Genomic DNA, 22,669 nt, shown 5'->3' with positions numbered 1-22,669 from the left:
TTACTAAGGGTGCAAACGAACCGAATCGAGCCGAATAATAGTAAAAAAGCCAGGCTCGAATTCGGCTCGAAATAGGTATATTCGAGTTCGAGCTCGATTCGAAGTTCGATAATTTCAAATATTTGGGCTCGAGCTCGGCTCGAAATATTCGAATATATTCGTGAACTATTCGAATTATTGCTCGGATATTAAGGTTTGAAAGCTCGAAATATTCGAAATGTATATATATATATATAATTATATTATATTAATAAATAGTTCGCGAGCTATCGAACAAAATAATTTGGGCTCGAGTTCGGCTCGAAAAAAAGTTCGAACGTGTTCGAGTTCGGCTCAAATTCGATAAGTTCGAATACGAATCGAATATTTATCGAGCCGGCTCGAAAAACTCGCGAACATGTTCGGTTCGTTTGCAGCCCTAGGCATTACAAATATAGATCTCGTTAATGAAATTTTAAATTTTATCAATATTTATGACAATATATTAATATTTTTAAAGTCACTTAAAGTCTTTTGTGAGGCCATTTTACATGGCTTTATCTATTAGAAGAATCGACCTTATTTATATCTAATGTGAAAAATAATATTTTTTATAATTTTTTTTAAACTATTCGGGTCGGATTAGAGATTCGTTTCACAAAATTGACATGTGAGACGATCTCACCAATTTTTTTTAATTTAAAATAATCCATGATTGCGTTTAATTATATTTAAATCAAGTAATACAATTTGGTTTTTTTACTAATTTGTCTTTTTATATCAAATTTTGGATGAAATTGAATTTTTGTTGTAAAATAAGTACTCGAAGTTTACAGAACCAAGACATTATCTGAAACTTGAAATTTTAGTGTCAACTAAGTTATAAGTCTACTACTACTAACATTGAAATCATTTAGGATATATTTGATACATGAGTAAAAGATGTGTGGATGATTGGATTTTGAGATAAATTATAAAAATCATAAAAAAATATATGAAATTATCTCACAGATTAATTTTATGTGATTTTTTATTTGATCAAACCAATATTTTTTTTTAATAATTTCAGAAGTATTAATTTTCAGTATAAATCAGATCGACATGTATCACGAATATAAATCCGTGTATTGGGATAACATCACGTTTTATAAAAATTAGTTTACAAGTTACTAGACAATATACTTTATATTTTACGAGATTTTTTTTTTGAAATTTTAATTTTCAATCTTCTTGAAATATCAAAGAAAATTTATAAAAACAACATTAAATTTCAGTTAGACTCTCACGAGTCAATTTTAAGAGATTGATATCTTATTTAGGTTATTAATGAAAAATTATTATCTTTTATGTCAAAAATTTTATTTTTTATTATAAATATAAATAAGATTAATTCATCTCACAAATAAGTATCCGTTTAACTGTCTTCTAACATATAATATGTTGTTATCAAGAATAATAAATCAAACACACATCACATCAATCAGATACAATTTTTAAAACATATATTTTTAAACAATTATGATTAAAATAAATATCCTACACATCTAACCAAGATTATGCCTCCAAAAAAATTCAAATTACATATGCTTCTATAATTTTGAAATCAAATTAAAAAAGTTGTGCCGGGAAAACAATAGTTTTAAGCGCTTTGAAATTAAATTCGAAAGAACCCAAAACGCGAAACTAAAAGCAAAATCCAACCAAATTCCATCGGACCTTTGAATTGTTTTGTCCGTCTCAAAATGGCCATGAAACCTTAATACAAGCAATCCTCCTGTCCTCAGCATACTCCTCCTTTGGGCCCCTCTTTCTCTCTCTCATTATATCTTCCTCAAGAAGCAAACTTCACTCCACTACACTCGGAAAACACTACCTTCTTCGGTTCTCTCCTTCCTCAAGCGGATGTTGTTCCCGAAGGAGCTGGCTTCTGGTTGCCCGCAGAGTTCTTTGCTGACGATGATATTGGCCAAGAAAAGCTTGTTAAACCTGATTTGGGATCCGATTTCTGCTTCCCCACCGAGTTTCCTTACGATTTCCAAGCCGAGAATCTGGAGCATGTTGAGGTACTCGGTGTTTCTGGTTTGATTCACTCGATCTGTGCAAATTTCTACGTTTTTCTTGATTTTTTTTGGATGCGGGTTTTTTTCTACAGAAGGCTGCCTGGGTGATGTCCACTTCACCTCAATCAACTCTGGGGAACTGGTCAGGCGGGAGCACAGGCGGGTCGAGCATCGGAAGCCCGAACAGTGCGCCGCTGCCTTCGGCTCAAGTCGCGGGTAAAAACGACGCCGTTGTCGATCTCATTTGTAAAGCCGCTGGTCAAGTCGCGAAGCTGAAGCTGAATTCCGGTGATGTGGTCAGGCCAGCGGGGAATTTAGGCCTTTTCGGACCGCTGAGAAGCCCGGCTCAAGTCCACTCATCGACCAGGACCCTGAGCCCTTCCATTTTCCAGCCTACACGGGTAAAACCCATTTTTCTTCATTAAAATCAATTTTCGGTCTCTCTAAGTTTGAAAATTCTATTTTTACGTTCACAGGCTCCGGCGATAACGGCGAAGAGAGAGAATCCGGGCTGTGGAACGTGGTACGGCCCGCAGCAACAAGTGTACGATTACATGAGCAGAAAGGCAGTTGGGAGAATTGACCAAGCTGCATGGCCCGTCAAGCAAAACCCTACTCCAAATATCGGGATGGCTAACAGGGCATTCTTGTTGGGCGGTCCCGGCGGCGGCGTTGCGGCGAAAAGGGAGTGCGCTGGCACCGGAGTGTTCTTGCCGCTTGTATATGGGAGTTCGAATGCGAGTAGCTGTAACGCTTATTCTTCAGAATCTCACAGGAAATTTACAGCTCTGTGACTTTTCATTTTCTCCGATGTCTTGAAAATAAAGTTTTTTTTTTAATTGCATGCTATTATTATTAAATTTTTTTTGAAAAATACAAATTTATCTACTTTGGGTAAAATTAGAACTATAATATTAATTTTAATTATGTTTGATATTACCAGTAAATGCAAATAATGAATTAAAGTTGTAATTGTGTAGAATTTTTTGTAATAATAAAAATATTTTTTGAATTCAAATATTATATTAAAAGACTAAAAAGAGGAACTAATATTACAATTTCTTTTTCTACTTTTGGTTATTCTACTAATATTATGTGAATATTACGAAAAAGGTAATTCAAGTCGGCCATAGATTTTCTATTCACAGTATCTTCAATAGAGACCCCACCGCTGACCAAATCGCAGGCCCACTTATATTTTTAAAACACTTTGTTTTGGAGCCAAAAGTTACAGTCAAACAGACTATTCTTTTGGTTGAGAATTTAAATTTTTAAAAATTTATATTCTTTTTTGGATTTGATTTTGAACAAATGATATTTAGAAATAAAAATTATCTATGTTCTTGTTCCATTTTTGTGCTATATCCATCCCCAAAAGCTTCTATTTCAATGAGAATAGGACCAATCTTTGCTTGCTCTTTTACATCCAACTCTGACCCACTAGTTTGGACATGCATGTGAAGAAATCCCATTTTCATGCACATATTATTTTACCTGAAAAAGTAAACTAATTTAGATAATAATACATTAATTATAAGAAGGAAATTTAGTTGTTGGAGTTTTTGATAAGTTGAGTTTTGAATGACATTCTCAATCATCGGTGTAACAGTGTATCCTACATCTTTTCTTCAAGAAAGTAATGTTGATCCCCTTTTCAAGAACTTTGAAAACATGAAAGCTGCTTTGGTTCAATCTCTGCCCCGGTCTCAGCCGGAGACTCGATTCAATGGAGGATTCATGTCAGATTACGGTAGTATATTATAAGTTATATGCTAAAAATCCATCCCGACCTTATTTCGTGGCACATAATGTCTAGTTGCTTATATTGGGGAGTCTTTCTGTGCAGATCTACTGATGGCTCGTAGGAATTCGATCATGTTGCAATATCGGAAAAGCCTGCTATCAGAAAAATGGGCGATGGGTCGAGAAAATCGCCTTCCTCAAGAGTGGAACCAGTGATTCTATGCCGCCATTGTTAAGGAAGAATAATTCAAGAAAATATGTATAGGGAAAGAAAATAACTTGGGCTTGGGGAGGGTGATTTTTTCTGTTGTGGTTCTTAATAATTGTGTTGATTTATTAATAATAATATATAGTTTTTAGGTGTGGTTGGTATTTGGAAATGTAGAAAGGGTACTTTCACTTTCTTGGTTTTGGTATTTTGAAAATAGTAGTGGAAGATACCCGCAGCTCTCCTCTTGTGATGGTAGTGAATTGTTGATGTATAAGGTTAAATAATTTGGGGGATTTTCTTGTTGATTAATGTGAATGTGTGGTTATTGCTACTGAATTTTACTTTTTTTTAATGCTTTTATGTTGTATTTATATCGAATGGATGGGTTATTGTATTTACGATTAATAGTCGTAAAATATATCATAAAAATTGATTTTTGGTAATTGGAATCAATATTTGTTTTTATTGAGAAAATGATCTTTGAGTTATTGTATAGTTTGAAATATTTTAATTGTATAGTGATGAATAGGTTTTCTTGTCAAAGAACAGGTGAATCGTTCGTATAAGTTTTTTGGGATAATTAAAAGTTTTCTAAAAATGTATAGACAGGGGTTAGCAACATATATGTTTAATCGAGAAAATGGATTGAACCTAAAACTGAAAATTTGGTTTAATGGGTCAATCATTTTTCTTCACCACAAACACCAACTTCCTTGCCACTTTTACCCTTTTCTTCACCACAAAATCGAGAAAAAAAATTCGTTCCCTCAAAATCGTTCAACATAATATTTTCTTCTCCTACTCTACGCGATTCTATCTGCACGCTGTTCCATATTCTTCTTCCCCGATTTCTTTAGATCGTATCGTCAATCTATTAGCGTCAATCTCACTGCAATCTGAAATCAAATTGAAATCTGGTGTTTCTCGCATTCATCTAGGTAATTGAAACGTGTATTCTTTGAATTAATTATGTGTTGAATCAATAAGCTTTCAATGTGTGATTGTGTAGTGAGATTGTTTTTTCTTGAAATTATGGGTTTCATTAGAAATTTGGTTGCAAACCCGCACTGATGTTTGTATTTATGGTGTTCATATTATGTTCTTAAGGCTTGCACTGCAGGTGTTTGTATTATGTTCTTAATGCAACTTAATTGTCAAGAATTCCCTGCCTTATCGATTAAATGGACAAACGAGGTGGTACCGACCTCATTAACTGTTGCTAAATTCATCTGATGACACCACTGCTACTTATGTTTGATCATTGTGGTGCATCTTCACGGAATTAATGGAGCGTACGCCTTTATTTTTGGGTAGAGATCATGTGCACCAGTTACGTCCACTCATGGGGTACACATGTTAATTCAAGTAGTATAAAAATGGTGTAGACATCATTAGAGGTTGGGGCATCATTTCATATATTCATCCATCATCTCTGCACCCCAACAAAAAAAAAAAAAATCAATTTGTTAAAAAATGTCTATTTTCTGTGTTCTTTGATGTGTTGGTCGTGAAGTTCATACGATTTACTTGCTCTTTTTGTTCCAAAAATCCCTTTCGCCCATATCTTTTCATTCAACCAGTTTGCCTTTAAGGTTAGATCAAAAATGGATATTTTACCAAATCAAATATTATGCATACCTTTCTAAATTTCTATGTTTGCCATATTTACGTGTGCTTAAGGATTACAATGGGATTTATATGTTTGAATAAACATATACTGAAGCATCTAAGTTTGTGTTAATCACATATTCTCTCTTTTCTACTCAATCCATTATTTCTTTTACAAATTTCCATCACACTAATATACTGAAACATTTTAGTTTTTGATTTTTTTTACCTCAATCTCTCCGGTTGTTGTTGGTTTCGATTTACAAATTATTTTACGAGCCATATTGGTAATAGGTGGTTGTAAAATTGCATTTCTCTTATTCTTCTTGGAACCAAATTCAATCCGAAAAACACGAATTGTGTTTTGTATATGTTTGAATTCGACATCGCAAATATATAATTCAGCAAGGGACGCGGTCTACTCTCATATTTCTGCAACAAAGCATAAGGTATGATTTATCGAAAATTGACATCAAAAAATAGTTTCCTATTTTGCCCAAATCACACGGTTTTTCCTTTTCACCTTTTCTTTGATGAAAATTATCAATTGAAACTATAAACATCTAATTGTTCTATATTGTACTCATAAATCACCGTAAACGAAACACAGGAGAGAAAAAAAATTGTGCGACGACCCTAAAAGGTGATGGTTATGTACTCACTTTTTTATTTCCTTTATTTTTATTAATTTGTTTTTTGTTTATGGGTTAAAATGAAAATGGTCTGAACAAGCAACGTAGATTTAATGCTTCATTGCAATTCATTCATTTCGGTATTATACATATTTAATTTGAAGATTTTGTTCAATGTTTCTTGTACATAATAATGGTTTTTTATGTCATGCTAAGTTTGCACCAGTTTGCACAAACCTTATCCATGTTTCCACAATAGTTTATCCAATTAAAACAACGCATGAGAGAGAAAAATTTTGCGACGGCCCTAAAAGGTAATGTTTATCTACTCACTTTTTAATTTCCTTTATTGTTATTAATTATGTTTTGGTTTATGGGTTAAAATCAAAATGGTCTGAACAACTTGCGTGGATTTAAGGCTTCCTTGCAATGCATTCATTTATTGGCATTGACAAAGACTCCATGGTAAGAAAAGTTGTTTTACATCAGAGATATGTTGAGAGTACGTGTGTAATATCATGGTAGAAAAAAGAAAGGTTCTTTGGTGTTGAAAATGAGGGTAAAAATAGAAGAAATTTTGGTGTCCTCCTAAAACTATCAGATTTCATATCTCAAAATCTAAACTTTTATCTGACACATTTGCATCTTTATTTATCGGATATATTTGAATCTTTGTTGCATATGTATTAAATCTGAAGACTCATACTTGGTGAACACCGATAATGGAGGCAAAAATCCATCAAAACTTTCCATAAATAGCCAACGCCTCTCGCTTTTAAAATTCTTTGAAATTTACAGTTTCAAACTTGATCTTAACATGAATTTACAAAATTATTATTTCCATTCTTCTGTCTACTTAATTTGTTGATTTCTATTGCAAAACATAGTTTCTCTATTCCGTAAATGATTTAATTCTGCTACTATTACTAGAATATGTATTCTTCATTTTTTTGAAGTGATTTACGTACAATATTTTGGTTCTTTTGGCAAATAAAAGGAGCTTGCCAATTTCTACTTTATTTGCAAACTATTTAGCAAAATTTGAGCAGTAGTTTGCATTTTGTTATTTCAATTAAATTTTTTTTATAGAACGCTTTAATAGATTTTTCTATTTATTTTGTATGTTTGTGTTGTCCTTGGTATTATTCAATAAAATGAATATTTATTTATTATGCTATAACATATAGGGTTTAACTTATGCATAAAATGCCTAAGGATAAATACAGCTTTAATTGTTTTTTTGTCAATTTATTAGCTGAGATGATATTACGGTTTCAAAACAATATTATTTTTTATGATCAAAACCTATATCATGTAAGGTAACCAATTGAGTTTGCCATTTTTATTTAAACTTTAGAATTCACTGTCATTCATGATTCAAATTCAAAATATTTTGATGTGATGATGGCTAAGTGTCATGAATGTTTAATATATTAGCTCTATTTATTTATGACACACGCAACGCGTGTACCTCGGTGGCTAGGGGAAAGATGAATGCTGAATTATCTGGTTTTTGATGTGGGAAACTTGGTTTATATTTTCTTGGGACAAGGGGAAAAGAATGTGTTCTTTTAATGGCGGGAAGTTTAGTTAGTGGGATGCTAGGTTTAGTGCGTGTGGATTAGTATCCATTCTAGATTTGATGTTCTATTTTAAAGTTGTGAACTGTAATCAATGATTATTTTATGGTCTTCCTGAACCGGTCAGTTTATTTGTTTATCATCGTAGATTATGTTACTGAAACATTGCCTATAGATGTCATGTTTGCTGATCGATTATTAGTCCTGTACCTTGATTGTTTTTTTTTTCTAATTAAAGCTTACAGTGAAAAGACATCAACGCATTGTTTGGAGCTTAAGGTTTTGACTTTTTGAGGTGGGATTTCAGTTTTTCATGGGTTGAACTCGAGAAACATGGATAGTTTCATAGGCGACACCGAAGAATCCTTTTTTTTTTAAATGCTCGGGAGCATACATATTTCACCAGAATCTGATTTTGAATCTGATTTTTGAATTACAATAATAAACTTGACATAAGCATGGATTTACAAATTTATTATTTCCATTGTTCTATCTATTTAATTTGTTTATTTCTATTTCAACTAAAATAAAACATAGTTTGTGTATTCCATCAATGATTTAATTCTGCTACTATTGCTAGAATTACTATTCTTCATTTTTGTAAAGTCAGTTACTTAAATATTTTTGTTTTTCTGGCATATAAAAAGAGTTTGTCAATTCCTATTTTAATTGCAATGCATTTAACAAAATTTTTGCAGTAGTTTACATTTTGTGATTTCATATCAATTTGTTTATAGAACACTTTAATAGATTGTTCTATTTATTTTGTATGTTTATGTTGTACTTGGGTATGATTTTATAAAAATAAATATTTTCTTATTAAGCCTAAAATAGAGATGGTTTAACTTATGCATAAAATACTTAAATATAAATAAATCTTTAATTGTTTTTTTTTAACAATTTGTTAGGTGAGATGATTTTACGATTTCAAAAAAATATTATTTTTTTGAGATCAAAACCTATATCATTTAAGGTAACAAAATGAGTTTGACAGATTTATTTAAGCTTTGGAATCCATTAACTTTCAATATTCAAGTACAAAATATTTTGGTGTCATAGTGTTGTAATATCATGAATGTTTAATATATTAACCTCATATATTCATGACACACGCAACGCGTGTGCCTTGGTGGCTAGTATATATACACACACATTATTATCTCATTCCCATATGTTTAGGTTTGCATCTGTTTCATATAGACCAAAAAAGTTATAAGAAATAAAAATTCTCATTTTACCACAATGAATAATTTAGTAATTATGGTAATTAAAAAGATAAATCAATAAAAGATATACTGGTAAAAGAATATGTAAAATATTATTATTATTATTATTAAATATAAAAACACGAAAAAGAAAATAAAGTCTAAATATATGAAATTGATAGATTATATAATATTCTTATTGGGCTGGGCTTTCCATGCCTGAAACAAACATCTTCTTGAGATATGCTTCTATCGATAACTCTGATTTCTTCGCCTTCACATCATCGTCTGCGGTCTAGCCCTACAAATTATTCTTGACATCGTCTGCGACTCTACGTCTTCTTCATCTTCGAACCAACATACGAGTGTTAACTAAGGTTATAGGTAAATAGCGTTCACAACCCGAAGACTTCGGAAATTTTTTTTTGGTAATTTTCAAAAAATTTTGATAAGGGTAATTGATTTTTTTTGCTGGGTCGGCTGTGGCCGAAGGGTTGATAGGATGGACCTGGTGATCAGTATCGAAAATGTAGATTAGATTGATTCAGGATTTTGTTTGATTCTCACTGAATGGAATTGTATCGTATTTTTCTTTTTCTGCTAATTTGTTTGTTGTTTATTGTGTATTATTCTGTTTCGTGACAATGGTTGTGATATATATTATTGTTAATTGTTACACTGAAAATGTTAAATAAATAATGATTATCGTCTACAGTTGAACTGGTGTTGTGTTGTGTTGTTGCACACGCTTTTTGACTGAACCATTTCAGCGATGACCTTTAATGTTGCCAAGTATTTCACGTGTGACATCTTGAAAACAAGCACCAGCTGATTGCTAGTTGCAAGAAAAATGGTTGTAAAAATGGAAGTTAGTTATTCAATGAGCAAAATCTTCGGTTGTCATCTGATCTCATATCAGATACTAAACTGAATTTTTATTCTTTTTTTTTTGTGATTCAAGTTAGAGAATTGTCAAACATGAGTTCTTGACATCGTCCTGTCTTGTTTGAATCATTGTACATTGCTTAGCTTTCTGATTAAGCCCACTTTCGGGATGCACATAATCTGCTTTTGCAAGTGTCTCTACCATAATTTATTTTATCAGTTGCCTCTACTAGCGTGTTTCCCTAGACTGGAAATTGACTTCAGATCGAGTCCCAACTAGACTATATCTATAGTTGCTAATTATACTGTTTCAAGGTGTTGTGTGGCTTTAGGGAATAGAATTAGGTGTTTCTACCTAGTATGGTTTCTGCATCTTGTGGTATGTCGTTGATTCATTGCAGTTTCAGTTATTCTTGACTGTCTGATTGCAAAACATTTGCTTTATTTGTTTCGATTTTCGAGTGGAGTCGTGGACCTTTCCCCATTGAATTAGCCTGATTGAGCTTAATTTATGGAAAACATGATTTTCCTGTCTTTGATCAACTTGTCAGTTTGCATTTTCAAATCAATTATATCAAAATACAACTACAGCTTAGTCATACCGTTTTCCTCTTACATATTAACCTGTCGTGTTAATATTTCACATTTTTCTTGGAGATTGTGTATCAAATTGATATTCATCAACTCAAAATTTTCACACTTGAAGTGGACAAGGGTTGTTATTCGTCTCCTTAAAAAGAAAATTGTAAAATCTAGAAAACTGAGACAAAAACAAGAATTTTCATTTAAATTTTTTTCCAACTAAGCTTTTTCCTCTTGTACATCTCAGGCATATTTCCATCTTTTCACACCTTTTTTAACGTGTTGGTTTCCTCGCCACTTTTCCCATTGACCATGAAGAGTCATCAGGTATTTCATTTCTCCTATGTGCATGTGTATCCGTGTTCATTCTTGTTTATCAATTTTTGTTGCATCCGTTCTTTGAAAATATCTATTTATCTCAGAATGTGTGCTCGAATATAATCTGCGCTGTCCGAATGTTGGGGCCGGCAGATTTAATAACATTATTACTATATAGAAATTTGTTTTTAGTATATAATTTTTTTCGCCCCTGCAAAATTAAATGCATACAGTCGGTTTGGTGGTCGAACCCCTCTTCCTTTCACACTTAGACTCATTTTCTAGTCATCTAGATCTCATTTTTCCCTTCATATTTTTCTAATTTGTTCTACCTGTTCTGCGCATACGTTGCTTTGCATGGACTTTACTTACATTAGATTTAGTGTATACTGAGAGAGAAATTGCTAGAAATGTGTGCATAGAAACCATCATTGGAGACTTCAAAAATTTAATAGAACGCTAAATTTCTTTTAGTTAGAAAGTTATATAATTTACCGGTTAGTAGTTCACCTCACTTTAATAAGGCCATGTTGTCCCAATATCCTATGATACCAATGTGACTTTGTGCACGTTGCGTCTTCAATAATTATTGTATGCTATATGCATGTCTATTTATTATTTTTAACTTATTTGGTGCCATTAGTCATTGTAAACTGCGGTGGAATTGTTTTGATCTTCCAAATTATGTTGGTGTGCTCATAGTTGTAAAAAGCGCGTGCTTGGGTAACCACCTAGGCGCCGACCTTGCAAGAGGCGTGCGCAAGGCTTTCCTGAGGCGACAAAAAGCGCGCTTCTGTATTTCACTGTCCAGTTTCTCTATTTTTTAACAAAAATGGGCTGCGAAGCTTAGAGCCCAAAGCTGGTTTAGGAAAAAAAGCCCAAAACTAGTTTAGAAAAAAACCAAAGCATAAACCCTAAAATATTAGAAGCAGGGCAGCAACGGTCAAAGCCTTGTTATCATTTATTCTCTTTTGAAAAAACAAATAAAAAACGATCAAGACCCCAACATCAGCTAGCATCCTGAAGAAGAAGAAGCGCAACAACGATAATGAATGGTCTCCAAATCACCAAACAAACAAAGAATAGTTTTTATTGACGAATTAGACTTCTGAAAAGCTTAATTATTTCAATGATAACATTTTTGTCATATAATGATATAGTATATAAATATGTTTTTTTCTTAAAATTAATAGTGCGCCTTGCCTCAATAAAGCTTATACCTTGCACCTCAGGCTTTGCGCCTCTAATAACTATGGGTGTGCTGGTTTCAAGTTTGATATGGGGTTCTATATTGTGCTATGATTTATGATTGTTCTCTTGTATTTATCATGTTTTGTGATTTATGAATTTTGTCCAGTGATCATGCCATTTACTTTATCTGTTGTTGGAGAAGAAATACAATGTAACTGACACACTTTATTGAATGTAGTAAGTTTGGATTTGTTTTTGCTACGGGCAAATGTTTGATAACAAGCCCGTCTTTTTGAGACTGGATGATTCTTGTTATCTGTAGTCCTTTTTCAATACATACATTTCTAACCATAAATGGAGATTGGTTGTAACTTTATTTATCACAAAATGCAGCGACGTGAAGGTTCAAAAGGACATTGGTGGTTAGAAATGCCAAATTCAAATAGACCATCTACCTCGTATTCAGTGTCGGATGGTATTCCTAGTGCTACCACTGAAAACATCACAAACAGGCTCACTTCATTGTGCGTGGCTGAAAAAGGTGAGCAGTCTGATGTGTCAGAACCTTCAATACAGTTTGGGAACATTGGGTTGAAGAGTCATGTATCACTTCATGAAGAAAAATGTAAATTGAATCTTAAGGCATCTGAAACAGTGAGTGGAGCCACAACAAAAGTCAATAAAGGTCCAGTTGATAGTACGACAGTCTTGGCCGACGAAACTCGAACATCTACTGAGAAACCAGTTACCGGTTTGAGTAAGTTGTTTAGTGGTAGTAAAAGTAATGTCAGAGAAATTAAATTGATTTCACATATATTGTTTGAGTACAATACACGACTACACGTATATATAGTACAATAATTATAATTAATCCCCAAGATTAAGCTTCATCAAATATTATCCTACTAAAAATAACCAATAAGTTATCTTCTAAAGTATGCTATTACAACATAGATGGATGACAAATATTTATCGAATATTTGATGAGCTTTATCTAAATCTACAGGTAGTTTATTGGATAACTTTACAGCGGATGACTTAACGTACTCTGTTGCCGAAATTAGAGCTGCATTTTATCCGAAATTTGAAAATGAGAACTCTGATCAAGAGGTAATCTAGCTCATATATCATTTCTTATTGTTTCTTCATTTTAAGCTTTTTTATTCTGATAAACAATGTTCGAGTACCCTTGGTTATTAGCAATGTCAGGCGAGGGCTGCCTCTCGCTCTGATCTCACCTCCTGGATACCAGAATGGAGGGAAAAAAGGGTAAGACCACATATCCCATCATTCTGGTTCCTGCTCCTCACCCGAGGATCAGTCACTCTGTTTTGAACTTTCAACCAAAGGGTCTATTTCACTTATTTAAATAAATAAATAAATTTTAGTATTTCAAGTAGAACTCAAGGATTCTTAAATGTGGACCTGATTTTTTAGGGATTGATGGAGGAAATCTCGAGTTTGCATTTGAGGTGAAAAATTTATTTCTTTGTATTTATAAGTTTTTATGCCATTATCCAGATTAGGACGAGGATGATCAAAATAGTTTCGAAGGGCTTAGCTACCTTGGAGGTATGGTTAATCACCCTTCTTTCCAAACTCTTTTTTACCTGTTTTACTTGCGCAACTTTGGTTAACTATTTTAGTTCCCATCCTCTCTCTCACCTGCTCGTATTCCTCAAAACCCTCAAAAGCCGCTCACTCTCACTCCGCCTCTTTATTCTTGTAAAAAATTGACATTTAACAGGTTTCACTTAAGCACTCAGGATCACTTTTCATGTATGCTGGACATGAGGGAGGAGCATATTCAAAGAATAGCTATGGAAATATGTGAGACCCATGTTGGATTTTTTCCTTTTGATATTCTATCTTCCATCATTCTCAAGCGATGATGTTATATCTCTTCAATGTGTAAGTATAGATTTTGTTATTGACGATTGACCTAATGGATTGCTAGATACTTGTTATAAAATTGCTTGTTATGTTTCGTTATTTCATATAGAATTGTGAGAATTCTGCTAACCCTTTAGGTGGCTATATTTTTTTAATGCACCACTTTGTGTAAATTGTTACTTTTTTGGGAGTATTACTATTATATTACTGTTGCAGAAATTTACCATTATACGATCTATTTCCCTTTTGGTGTAGCTAAACCAGGCCCGTCATCTTTCTACATACACCTAAGTAGGTACCTAAAGCAAAACTTGCTGTCTAGACTTTTCCCATACCTAATTTCTTTCAATGATGCTAACCTGTGTTTTGTGGAAGGACCTTATTCTTGTTCTCACATAGGTGATTGGCCTAATGCAACTGGAGATAAGTATATTGATAGGCAATAGTGTCCTAGTTGGTGATATTGATGACATGGAATTTTGTGGTTCTCTTAGTTGTACCATTTTCCTTCATTTTATTTTTTTTACCAATGATTGCTGAATATTATGCATATACCAAAGTTACACCGCTGTTGGTGTCTTCGTTCTTGGACACGTGTTTCGTGAGGCATGGGGTTCACAAGCCAACATGAAGCAAGCAGAGTTCAATGAGTTTCTGGAGGTAAATCTTGATTGGGCTCCATAATTAATAGAAATGGCTAAAATCTTTAAGAAGCTTTGCTATGCAATAAAAGCTATTAAGGTTTATGTTCAGTTGATGTAGTACTGCATCCCATTTTTGTGAATTTGGTTTGTACCATTAGCCCTTAGTTTGGACTACTAGTTTGTGTGTGGTAATGTAAAATTTAAAACTTTCAAGTAAAGATCATGCATAAAGTTGGAGCTACATAGCTCTTTTGTTTTGTTCAACCAAAAGCCAATGCTACCATTAGCCCTTTAACAATGTTATTAGTTCGATTTCGATATTGCTTTGATGCATGCATCGGAATCTGATCACGTGCTTTCTAGCTTCAGTTTATTTTATGTTTCCATGTGCAAAAGTTTCTGCTTATATCTGAATGCGTTGAGTTAATTCTTTCATAGTTTTTCGGTGATTCTCAAACTGATGATTACTGTTTGTTTAATTCAGTGTAACCGCATGTGCATATCAATGGAGCTGGTTACTGCTGTATTAGGAGACCACGGCCAACGTCCTCGTGAAGATTATGGTGAGTGAATCAGTTGATCAGCCTTGTCCGTTTTCCTAGTTTTTGACTTGCTGCTTTGGGTTTTTCTTTTTCAGTGGCTATTTTATGGTTCTGTCAACACTTAATAATCACCTCGGTGATGTCTTTTCAAACCACGATATTTGGCATGATTATCACCCAGGAACTAAATAAACAGGCTGCTGTATTTCCTTTGTGCCTCCCTTTATCAGAAGTAATGAATGTTTCAGTGTTATGAAGAATTCATTATGGATTAATTTTAGAATGGGCGTCGCTATATCTCATTTGAGTGGATATGTTCTATGAGACTTCCGTAATCGGTTTAAATTTTTTTATGATCCTGGAGGATTTTGTGATGATGACATCATGTTTCCTTGTTTCTGGTTAGGAAATATAAAGATTAAAGAGGTGGTAGGAATGCAACTTTAGTGCTGGATCATAAGTTTTCCTGTGTATTGGTGCTAGGGTTTATATTCTGCAAATTATTTTCACTTGTTATCATGTGGTTCATGATCAATTAACTCCCATTACCATTTTGTTTTGCACTTTTCAATTCTACATTTTGTGGATTGGTTAAGAAGTGTTTTCATCTTTTTTGGTATTTTTTTAGGTCTATTTGCTTCCCAATTCTTGATACTTTTATCCTTGTTGTGGCAGTGGTTGTTACTGCAGTGACAGAGTTAGGTTCTGGAAGACCAAAATTCTATGAAACTCCAGACATTATTGCTTTTTGTCGGAAATGGCGGCTTCCGACAAATCATATTTGGTTATTCTCTACAAGGTATTGATTTTTTGTCCTTCAACAATGTTGCGTGATTATAGGACTATAAATGGAAATAAGATCTTTGCAAATTGGTTTTCTTTTCGCTAATTCATTTCTCATTTCTCAATATAATAAAACGTCATCTCCTCATTTTCAATCCTTTTCGGTGAACTATATTTCTATTAATTTCTACATTACCCAAATTTTTCCACTTATACAATTTTTCACCACCTCCAAAAAACACTGTATTATGATTTAATATCATTATAAAAAATTATATATATTAAATTAAATTAATTAATTAAATTTTTTAGATATCTCACTGTACTCATCATCCACACGCATATCAATTCAACACGATTTATTAAAATTTATGAAATAAAATCTTATACCATACGAATATATGTCAGACTGGTTTATGTAAAATAAAATCTAACACACATTTGTATCTGCCAAAACCATTTTTCGTAATCTTTTCCGAAAACATGATAAATAAGACCAAATAATGCCGTTGTATCTGGATGAATGGAAAATTTATCGGTTTAGATATTTTTTAGATATCTCACTGTACTCATCATCCACACGCATATCAATTCAACACGATTTATTAAAATTTATGAAATAAAATCTTATACCATACGAATATATGTCAGACTGGTTTATGTAAAATAAAATCTAACACACATTTGTATCTGCCAAAACCATTTTTCGTAATCTTTTCCGAAAACATGATAAATAAGACCAAATAATGCCGTTGTATCTGGATGAATGGAAAATTTATCGGTTTAGATTGCATTACTAGATTGGCTAACGAGTTTTTGCTTCTACTTACCACTCGATGGGCTGCCATTGCATGTATATTGTCTTCCTATTAAATTAGTTTCTTATGTTCAGAAATTTTGGTTGCAATGCTTTTGTGTTTTGCTTAAATGGTTATTACAAAGTATTTTATGTTTCATAATTATAATCTCAAGTACACTCGAATTCTTTGGGGAAATTGTGCTTATCACGAGAACTTTATGCATAAGTATTAAATGCAAGACCATTTCAAACATAATCATCCATTACTTTTTTCTTTAAAACCTGGGAAAAACCTTGGGTGGATATATGTGTTTGCATTGACAGTGAACTAAGTCCTTGCAATGGTAAATGTGCTACCGTGGAGTTGAATTTGAATTATTTTCAGTTATTTCATTTTGAAATTTGTGATGAAAACTTGGGCAAAAAATACTTGTAAACTGTCTGATTATGTATGATGATTAGAAATTACGTGACAATACTTTGAAATATTTACTAATGATTAGCAACAATAACTCAGAACTTTACTTAGTTACACTACTCATTTTATGTTATTTCTCACTTTAGGAGGTCAGTGATGTCATTTTTCGCTGCTTATGATGCTCTCTGCGAAGAAGGAACAGCTACACCTGTATGCAAGACACTTGATGACATTGCAGATATATCTGTTCCCGGTAAGGTGTATGCTTAGAGTTAAATTGGAACATTTTATGCGGCCATTTACATTTATGTTGCAATATCATTTCTACGTTTTAGCCGTTGATATATAGTCTAATTGTTGTGTTCATGCCTTTTGATGTTACTTCGAAGCTGTTACCAAGTTTAACCTTATTGATGTCATTCTAGGCCGCTTACTCTTCTAAATTCTCGATAATATCCTCCAATTGTATTAATGGTGCTGGGGCTGCCCAACAGAATTCTTTAGTAGTTAAATCAGTTATTTATGGTGTAGAGAATAAACAACACCGGAGATAAAAGATTATAGAAATGCTGAAATGCAAGAGAGGCTTTCTTGGTGATAACAAACATTTTCACCCGAGTCCTTGTACCACATTTTTCCTTGCATCTTTTTATATTGTGTCAAGAGTAAGATTGTGGGCAGCTCTCACCATCATATGCTGGAAATAAACGATCGGACATTACTGCCATCATGTCTGTTAACTATCATCCTCTGTTTTTCTTTGTAGCCGTGATGTTGTGAAGCACTTAATGAAATTGACTACATCCGCGACTTGCTTTGCTACATTTTGTTAAAATTTTCTGTCAAGCTCTGCTAGACTTGTCTAATATATTCTCCTTGCAAAATTGTAAGCTAGAGACCAGAAACACGTGTCATTGGTAGAAAGTTTTGATTCGTATCATGTACTTTGTATCTCTGCATTTTTTTGCCTTATGTTTTCGTATTTAACTTTCAAACTCGATAACAACATGAATTGGTTTGTTATTGAAAAGGATTGTTTGGCTATTTGGTTTAACGCGAAGTTGAACTTTTGCTTTTCATAATCTGCAGGATCAAAGAACCATGTAAAAGTGCAGGGAGAAATATTGGAAGGTCTGGTGGCTCGAATAGTTAGCCATGAGAGCTCAAAACATATGGAACATGTTTTGAGAGATTATCCTCCACCTTCATCAAATGGAGGTACACTGATTATTTCAATGGACAGAGGCTGTTTTCTTTCTCTGTTTGCTTTATTAGTTATAGGGAATTTATGTTAGATTAGGTTTTATATATATGTTTCAACTTGTACTTTTCTTTTCGTTAGATTTATATGAATAATTCTCATCTCCATTACCCATTAATTTATTGTTATTTCCCTGCCTCACTTGCATTGGTTGCTTCAGGTTGAGGTTCCGTGTTAAGAGCTGACAAAAATTGTGTTTTATGACTTTAATTCAGGAAAGTTAAATCCTAACTTTATATGAGCAGGATTCTATGACTGAAAAATTTGTTTCTTTTTCCTGATATTTATAGAGGTATTTATCCTGAGCATTCAGTTGTTTATTTGGCAGCAATTCTAAAGACTTATCAAGGGATTAGAGTTTATATTTTAATATGATCCGAGCTTTTGTTTCTATTGTGCGGACCTCTTGTCGCTTTTTGTAATTCATAACTATTTATAATTTAATATAATATTGCTAATCCTATAAAAAACTGTGCAACTGCTTTGTACATGGGCACATGAGTCAATTTTTTTCTTTTGAAGATGTCATCTCTTACTATGCACTGTTTATGAAGGACTATATGTCGCACTCTATTATTTGTACCAATCTCTCGTTTTCCTTTTCTAATATTTGGGATTCCAAACATGAGTAACATTATGTTTATCCTTCAAATTCTTTGTTAAACTGTGTTTTAATGATGTTTCCTGATCTCAATATTCCAACCTGGGATTTTGTCACGGTGCATTTCTATATCGTTCGCTAACTCGTTGATAGTTTTTTCTCTAGTGATGTTCATTGTTGCACATTTTATATCAGGTGATCAGCATCTGGGTTCTTGCCTACGGGAAATTTGTGCCGCAAATAGAAATGATGAGAGACAGGTAATTATGATTATATTTGTAAAGTACAGTTTTCAATCTTTGAAATTATAGTTGAAACTTTACACATTTGTATCTTGTTTGATGTTTGATTATAACATTATGTTACAGCTTATAAAAGCACTTATTGATGGTGTTGGTCCTTCTTTCTGCCCAAATTCTTTGGATTGGTTTGGTCATGAGGCATCTCATTCTCATTCAAGAAATGTTGGTGAATCGGTTTTGGACCAATTTCTGAGTTCACGTCATGCAGATTTTTCCACTGAAAAACTTAAGGTAGTTTGCTCTCTTAGGAATCAGCTCCTTGTTGATCTAAGATCTTGAGGGGACTTGTGAATCATCATTTGAGGGTGTGTACTTATGTTTGGTATTTATTTATTGATGTTTTACACTTTCCATAGAGTTGTTTTTCATAGGATTCATGATTCTATTGGATAGAAATATATTGTGATTCTTTCCTGATGATAACTCGTTTCTTCAGCTTAATGTGTTCATGTCTTCTAATTCAAAAATATCAAATTTACTAAACTTATACATCAGGAAATGTTCGTTATTATGAAGAAAAGCGCTGTTGACTTTAAGTGCTATCATAACTTCCATAAGGTCAACTCTGTCTCAAGCAATAATCTTCATTTCAAGATGGTAATCCATGTACGTTGTGACTCAGCCTTTAGATTCTATCAGGAAAAGATGAGGTGTGCTTTTACCTATGTCTACTTTTCACTTTCTCCAATTTAAGTAAAAGGACTATGTTTTAAACTACATATCCTTGCACTTTTTATCGATTAAGATGATGTGTCCAGGTGCGAAACAGGATTGTGGCCGCTTTATCGAGGTATTCTTCCTTGTTTGCTTAAATAATGCATTATCTATGTTGTATTGTTGTTCTTGAATCTGCAGTTGCAGAGAACATGGTAGTTATGTAAGACGAGCCAGCCACTAAAAGAGTGTGCTTGAATTAGCGTATGCTTAGGATCATCAAATGTGGAGTCAAGCTTGAGTTTGTTTTACTTTTCTATCAGTTTTTATTTAATAACAATGTTTCATATGAAAAAATTCATAACATGCATCAACTGATACTCAAAAGCTAGTAAGATTTTCTTGGGCTACAAGCTAACTTCTTCTGTCTTTAGGCTACAAGTTGCATGTGATAAGTATGAACTCAATTTGAATGCTCAACCACAAACCAAGATGAAAGAGGTTGCTCAAGCTCTTTTTTAATGTACCTTACTTTAGAAATTTATTAAAAATCTCTTGTAGTCTGGTGTACTCGTTGGAAACCATAGATCTTGAGTAGTGCTACATCAATTGTGGGCATATGTAGGACGTAAAAATGAAAAATTCAAGCCCTGTGGAGTTGTTCTTTGTATTTTGATGAGTACCTCTTAATTTTTATTCAAGATGAATCCAAGTCTAGTAAAGAAGTATTAAATGTAGGCCATGAGAGGCTAAATATTTGTGCCTTTATTTGGGATTAAATGATTTTATCACGGGAAAGTGTTAGTTGACACTTCAATTTTAAAAATTTTCACTGATGTGAGCAAATAAATGATGTTTTACTTGGTATCATTGTATATATACCTTGTACCTTGTTATTTTATATATTGAAAAAGATCATTTTGAAGAAATTCATCCTTGAATTTGAGGGCTCAAATTGCCATAGTGATTTTCGTCTCATTTTTGGTCCTTGTGACCAATCATGAAATTATCAAGGTAAATCCTTGCGGCGTTCGGGTCTTGATAATTTTGGTTCTTGCCTCAATTATAAGCAATGGTCAAGGTACGTTAGTGGATCATTTCGGTTCTTGCTTCATTATAGCGCTAGTTCGAGGTGCGATTTCTTATGCCATACCAAGGTTCTTGTCTCGATTGTAGACAACAGGTCAAGGAGAATCATATACCGAGGTTCTTGCTATGATTAGCAACGGGTCGGAGGTTTCCCTAAATATCATGTTCTTTTCATTGGAGTTGTTTATCCGTCGTGTCTTGTTTCAAAACATTTGTTTTCTTGGTTTTTGTTCCGCATGTTGCTTTATTTTTACGTCCTAGGTAAATAATCTTGTAAATACTTTTATCGTGTTTCATTGTTTTTAGTTTAGCAAACGATGTTGCGTGAGGGACATATCAGAAATCTTTACCCTTACTTTATGATTATGATTATTCTATCATAAAATATGTCATTCTCAATATTTTAAATTGAGTTCATTGTATTCTTCTGTTTTCTACTGTTCACTAAATTTTGACTAAATTCGTTTCGCATTGACTAATTTGGTCTTTCTTATTGCTACTTAACTTTCAAGACTAGACCATGTTTTATTGATTTGAAGCAGACCATTCCACACATTACTTTATCCTCTATCTCTACACATCCACCACACACCATTAGTTTCACCACTTTCAAGTTTCACCATCATTTTTCCTTTTTTTTTAATAGATTTCTTTTGCTTATTTATCTTGGTTCTTTCCTTTCCCTCTCATACTTGAAATGACAACAGTTTTAGGACAGTAAATTCTAATCTTTTGCAACCCCACAGGTTTTTTTGTGGACCTAAATTTGTTCAAGGTTGACAAAGAGAGGCTCGCAGAGTTTTCCAAAGAAAACAATGCCATGGTAGAAATTGGGGGTGACACCAATGGTGCATCTACCAAATATGGTTTGGCCGACGAAGATGCATGCTTAATGATCAAGTTGAAGTTTCTTACATATAAGGTATGATATGGTTCGGATTCCATTATTTAGTGACTGATTTATTCCAATCTTGTCTTTGTTCTTTGTGAAATTGTTGGCAGATTCTTATTTGAATTATAGAATATATTTGGCTGCAAGAATGATGCTAAACTATTATGTGTAGGTCAGTAGGTGTCTTATTAAACATTTTCACCTTTGGGGAGGTTAAAATTTGTTCATTATCCTGTGAATATGTTATTTGAACACTAAAAAAAAATGCATGACTTGATTATAATTATTCTCACACACACAACACAATACACCAGTTTCCAAGATAAGGGGATACCTTCTGTAATTATGTAAATTATGGTTTAAAACATTAAAACATACAAACATTAAAACGTACAAACGGTTCTCATGTGAGGGCAGAGGTCCAAGTATCTTCTTCAAAAGACCAAATCTCTTGAAAAGAGTAATTGAATTTTATTTGTGATGTGGTTCTTCCATTCAAATATAGCTATCTATCTCTCCAATCAGTTAGGTGCAAGTATGAATAAGATTACCACTAATATCTTAATGTCAACTGTTACCCATTTTCATTATCAATTTTTTAACTTTCATTTATTTCTACTGATAAATTGATGAAAATATTTGGTGATTGTAGAGTTGAAAATGATATGCAGTTTTTTGTTTCAGTATTTACCTTCTGGTACATGATATTGTAATTCTCCTTTTAATGGTGAGATCTCATAGTAGTATTGAGCAGAGAGAGAAAAATGGTCATTATCTAACCAACTCAAATTAAGTAC

The 22,669-nt window shown here is 33.1% G+C and overlaps 1 protein-coding gene and 1 long non-coding RNA gene across 19 annotated transcripts in view; one reads left to right on the top strand and one right to left on the bottom strand.

Moving 5' to 3' along the window:
• LOC140807819 (uncharacterized) overlaps nt 1-22,669 on the bottom strand; it is a 51,220-nt gene that overhangs the window by 8,336 nt on the left and 20,215 nt on the right. The gene's annotated exons all lie outside the window — the stretch shown is intronic.
• Nucleotides 1,928-22,669, top strand: part of LOC140806987 (tRNA ligase 1-like) — a 36,040-nt gene continuing 15,298 nt past the window's right edge. For 5 of the 18 annotated variants that reach the window (XR_012112608.1, XM_073163596.1, XM_073163592.1 and 2 more), the window contains exons 1-17: nt 4,651-4,931; nt 10,733-10,812; nt 12,388-12,751; nt 13,001-13,104; nt 13,195-13,263; nt 13,516-13,566; nt 13,742-13,824; nt 14,448-14,547; nt 15,016-15,094; nt 15,749-15,872; nt 17,220-17,326; nt 18,163-18,291; nt 19,131-19,195; nt 19,304-19,468; nt 19,733-19,887; nt 19,996-20,027; nt 21,727-21,902. Coding sequence is in view for 17 of the 18 variants with exons in the window: in XM_073163596.1 (XP_073019697.1) it covers nt 4,667-4,931; nt 10,733-10,812; nt 12,388-12,751; nt 13,001-13,104; nt 13,195-13,263; nt 13,516-13,566; nt 13,742-13,824; nt 14,448-14,547; nt 15,016-15,094; nt 15,749-15,872; nt 17,220-17,326; nt 18,163-18,291; nt 19,131-19,195; nt 19,304-19,468; nt 19,733-19,887; nt 19,996-20,027; nt 21,727-21,902 (2,148 nt within the window). In the remaining variant the exon portion in view is untranslated. Of the gene's footprint in view, nt 2,043-4,650; nt 4,932-9,236; nt 9,403-10,732; nt 10,813-12,160; nt 12,232-12,387; nt 12,752-13,000; nt 13,105-13,194; nt 13,264-13,515; nt 13,567-13,741; nt 13,836-14,447; nt 14,548-15,015; nt 15,095-15,748; nt 15,873-17,219; nt 17,327-18,162; nt 18,292-19,130; nt 19,196-19,303; nt 19,469-19,732; nt 19,888-19,995; nt 20,028-21,726; nt 21,903-22,669 lie in introns of those variants that run through there. The other 13 variants (XM_073163595.1, XM_073163594.1, XM_073163597.1 and 10 more) reach the window with 12 other exon arrangements.

This window comes from Primulina eburnea, chromosome 12, assembly GCF_022965805.1.
Source record: "Primulina eburnea isolate SZY01 chromosome 12, ASM2296580v1, whole genome shotgun sequence".
Classification (NCBI taxonomy): Eukaryota; Viridiplantae; Streptophyta; class Magnoliopsida; order Lamiales; family Gesneriaceae; genus Primulina; species Primulina eburnea.
Note: the sequence above shows the minus strand (reverse complement) of the source record. Positions and strands in the feature narration are given on the sequence as shown.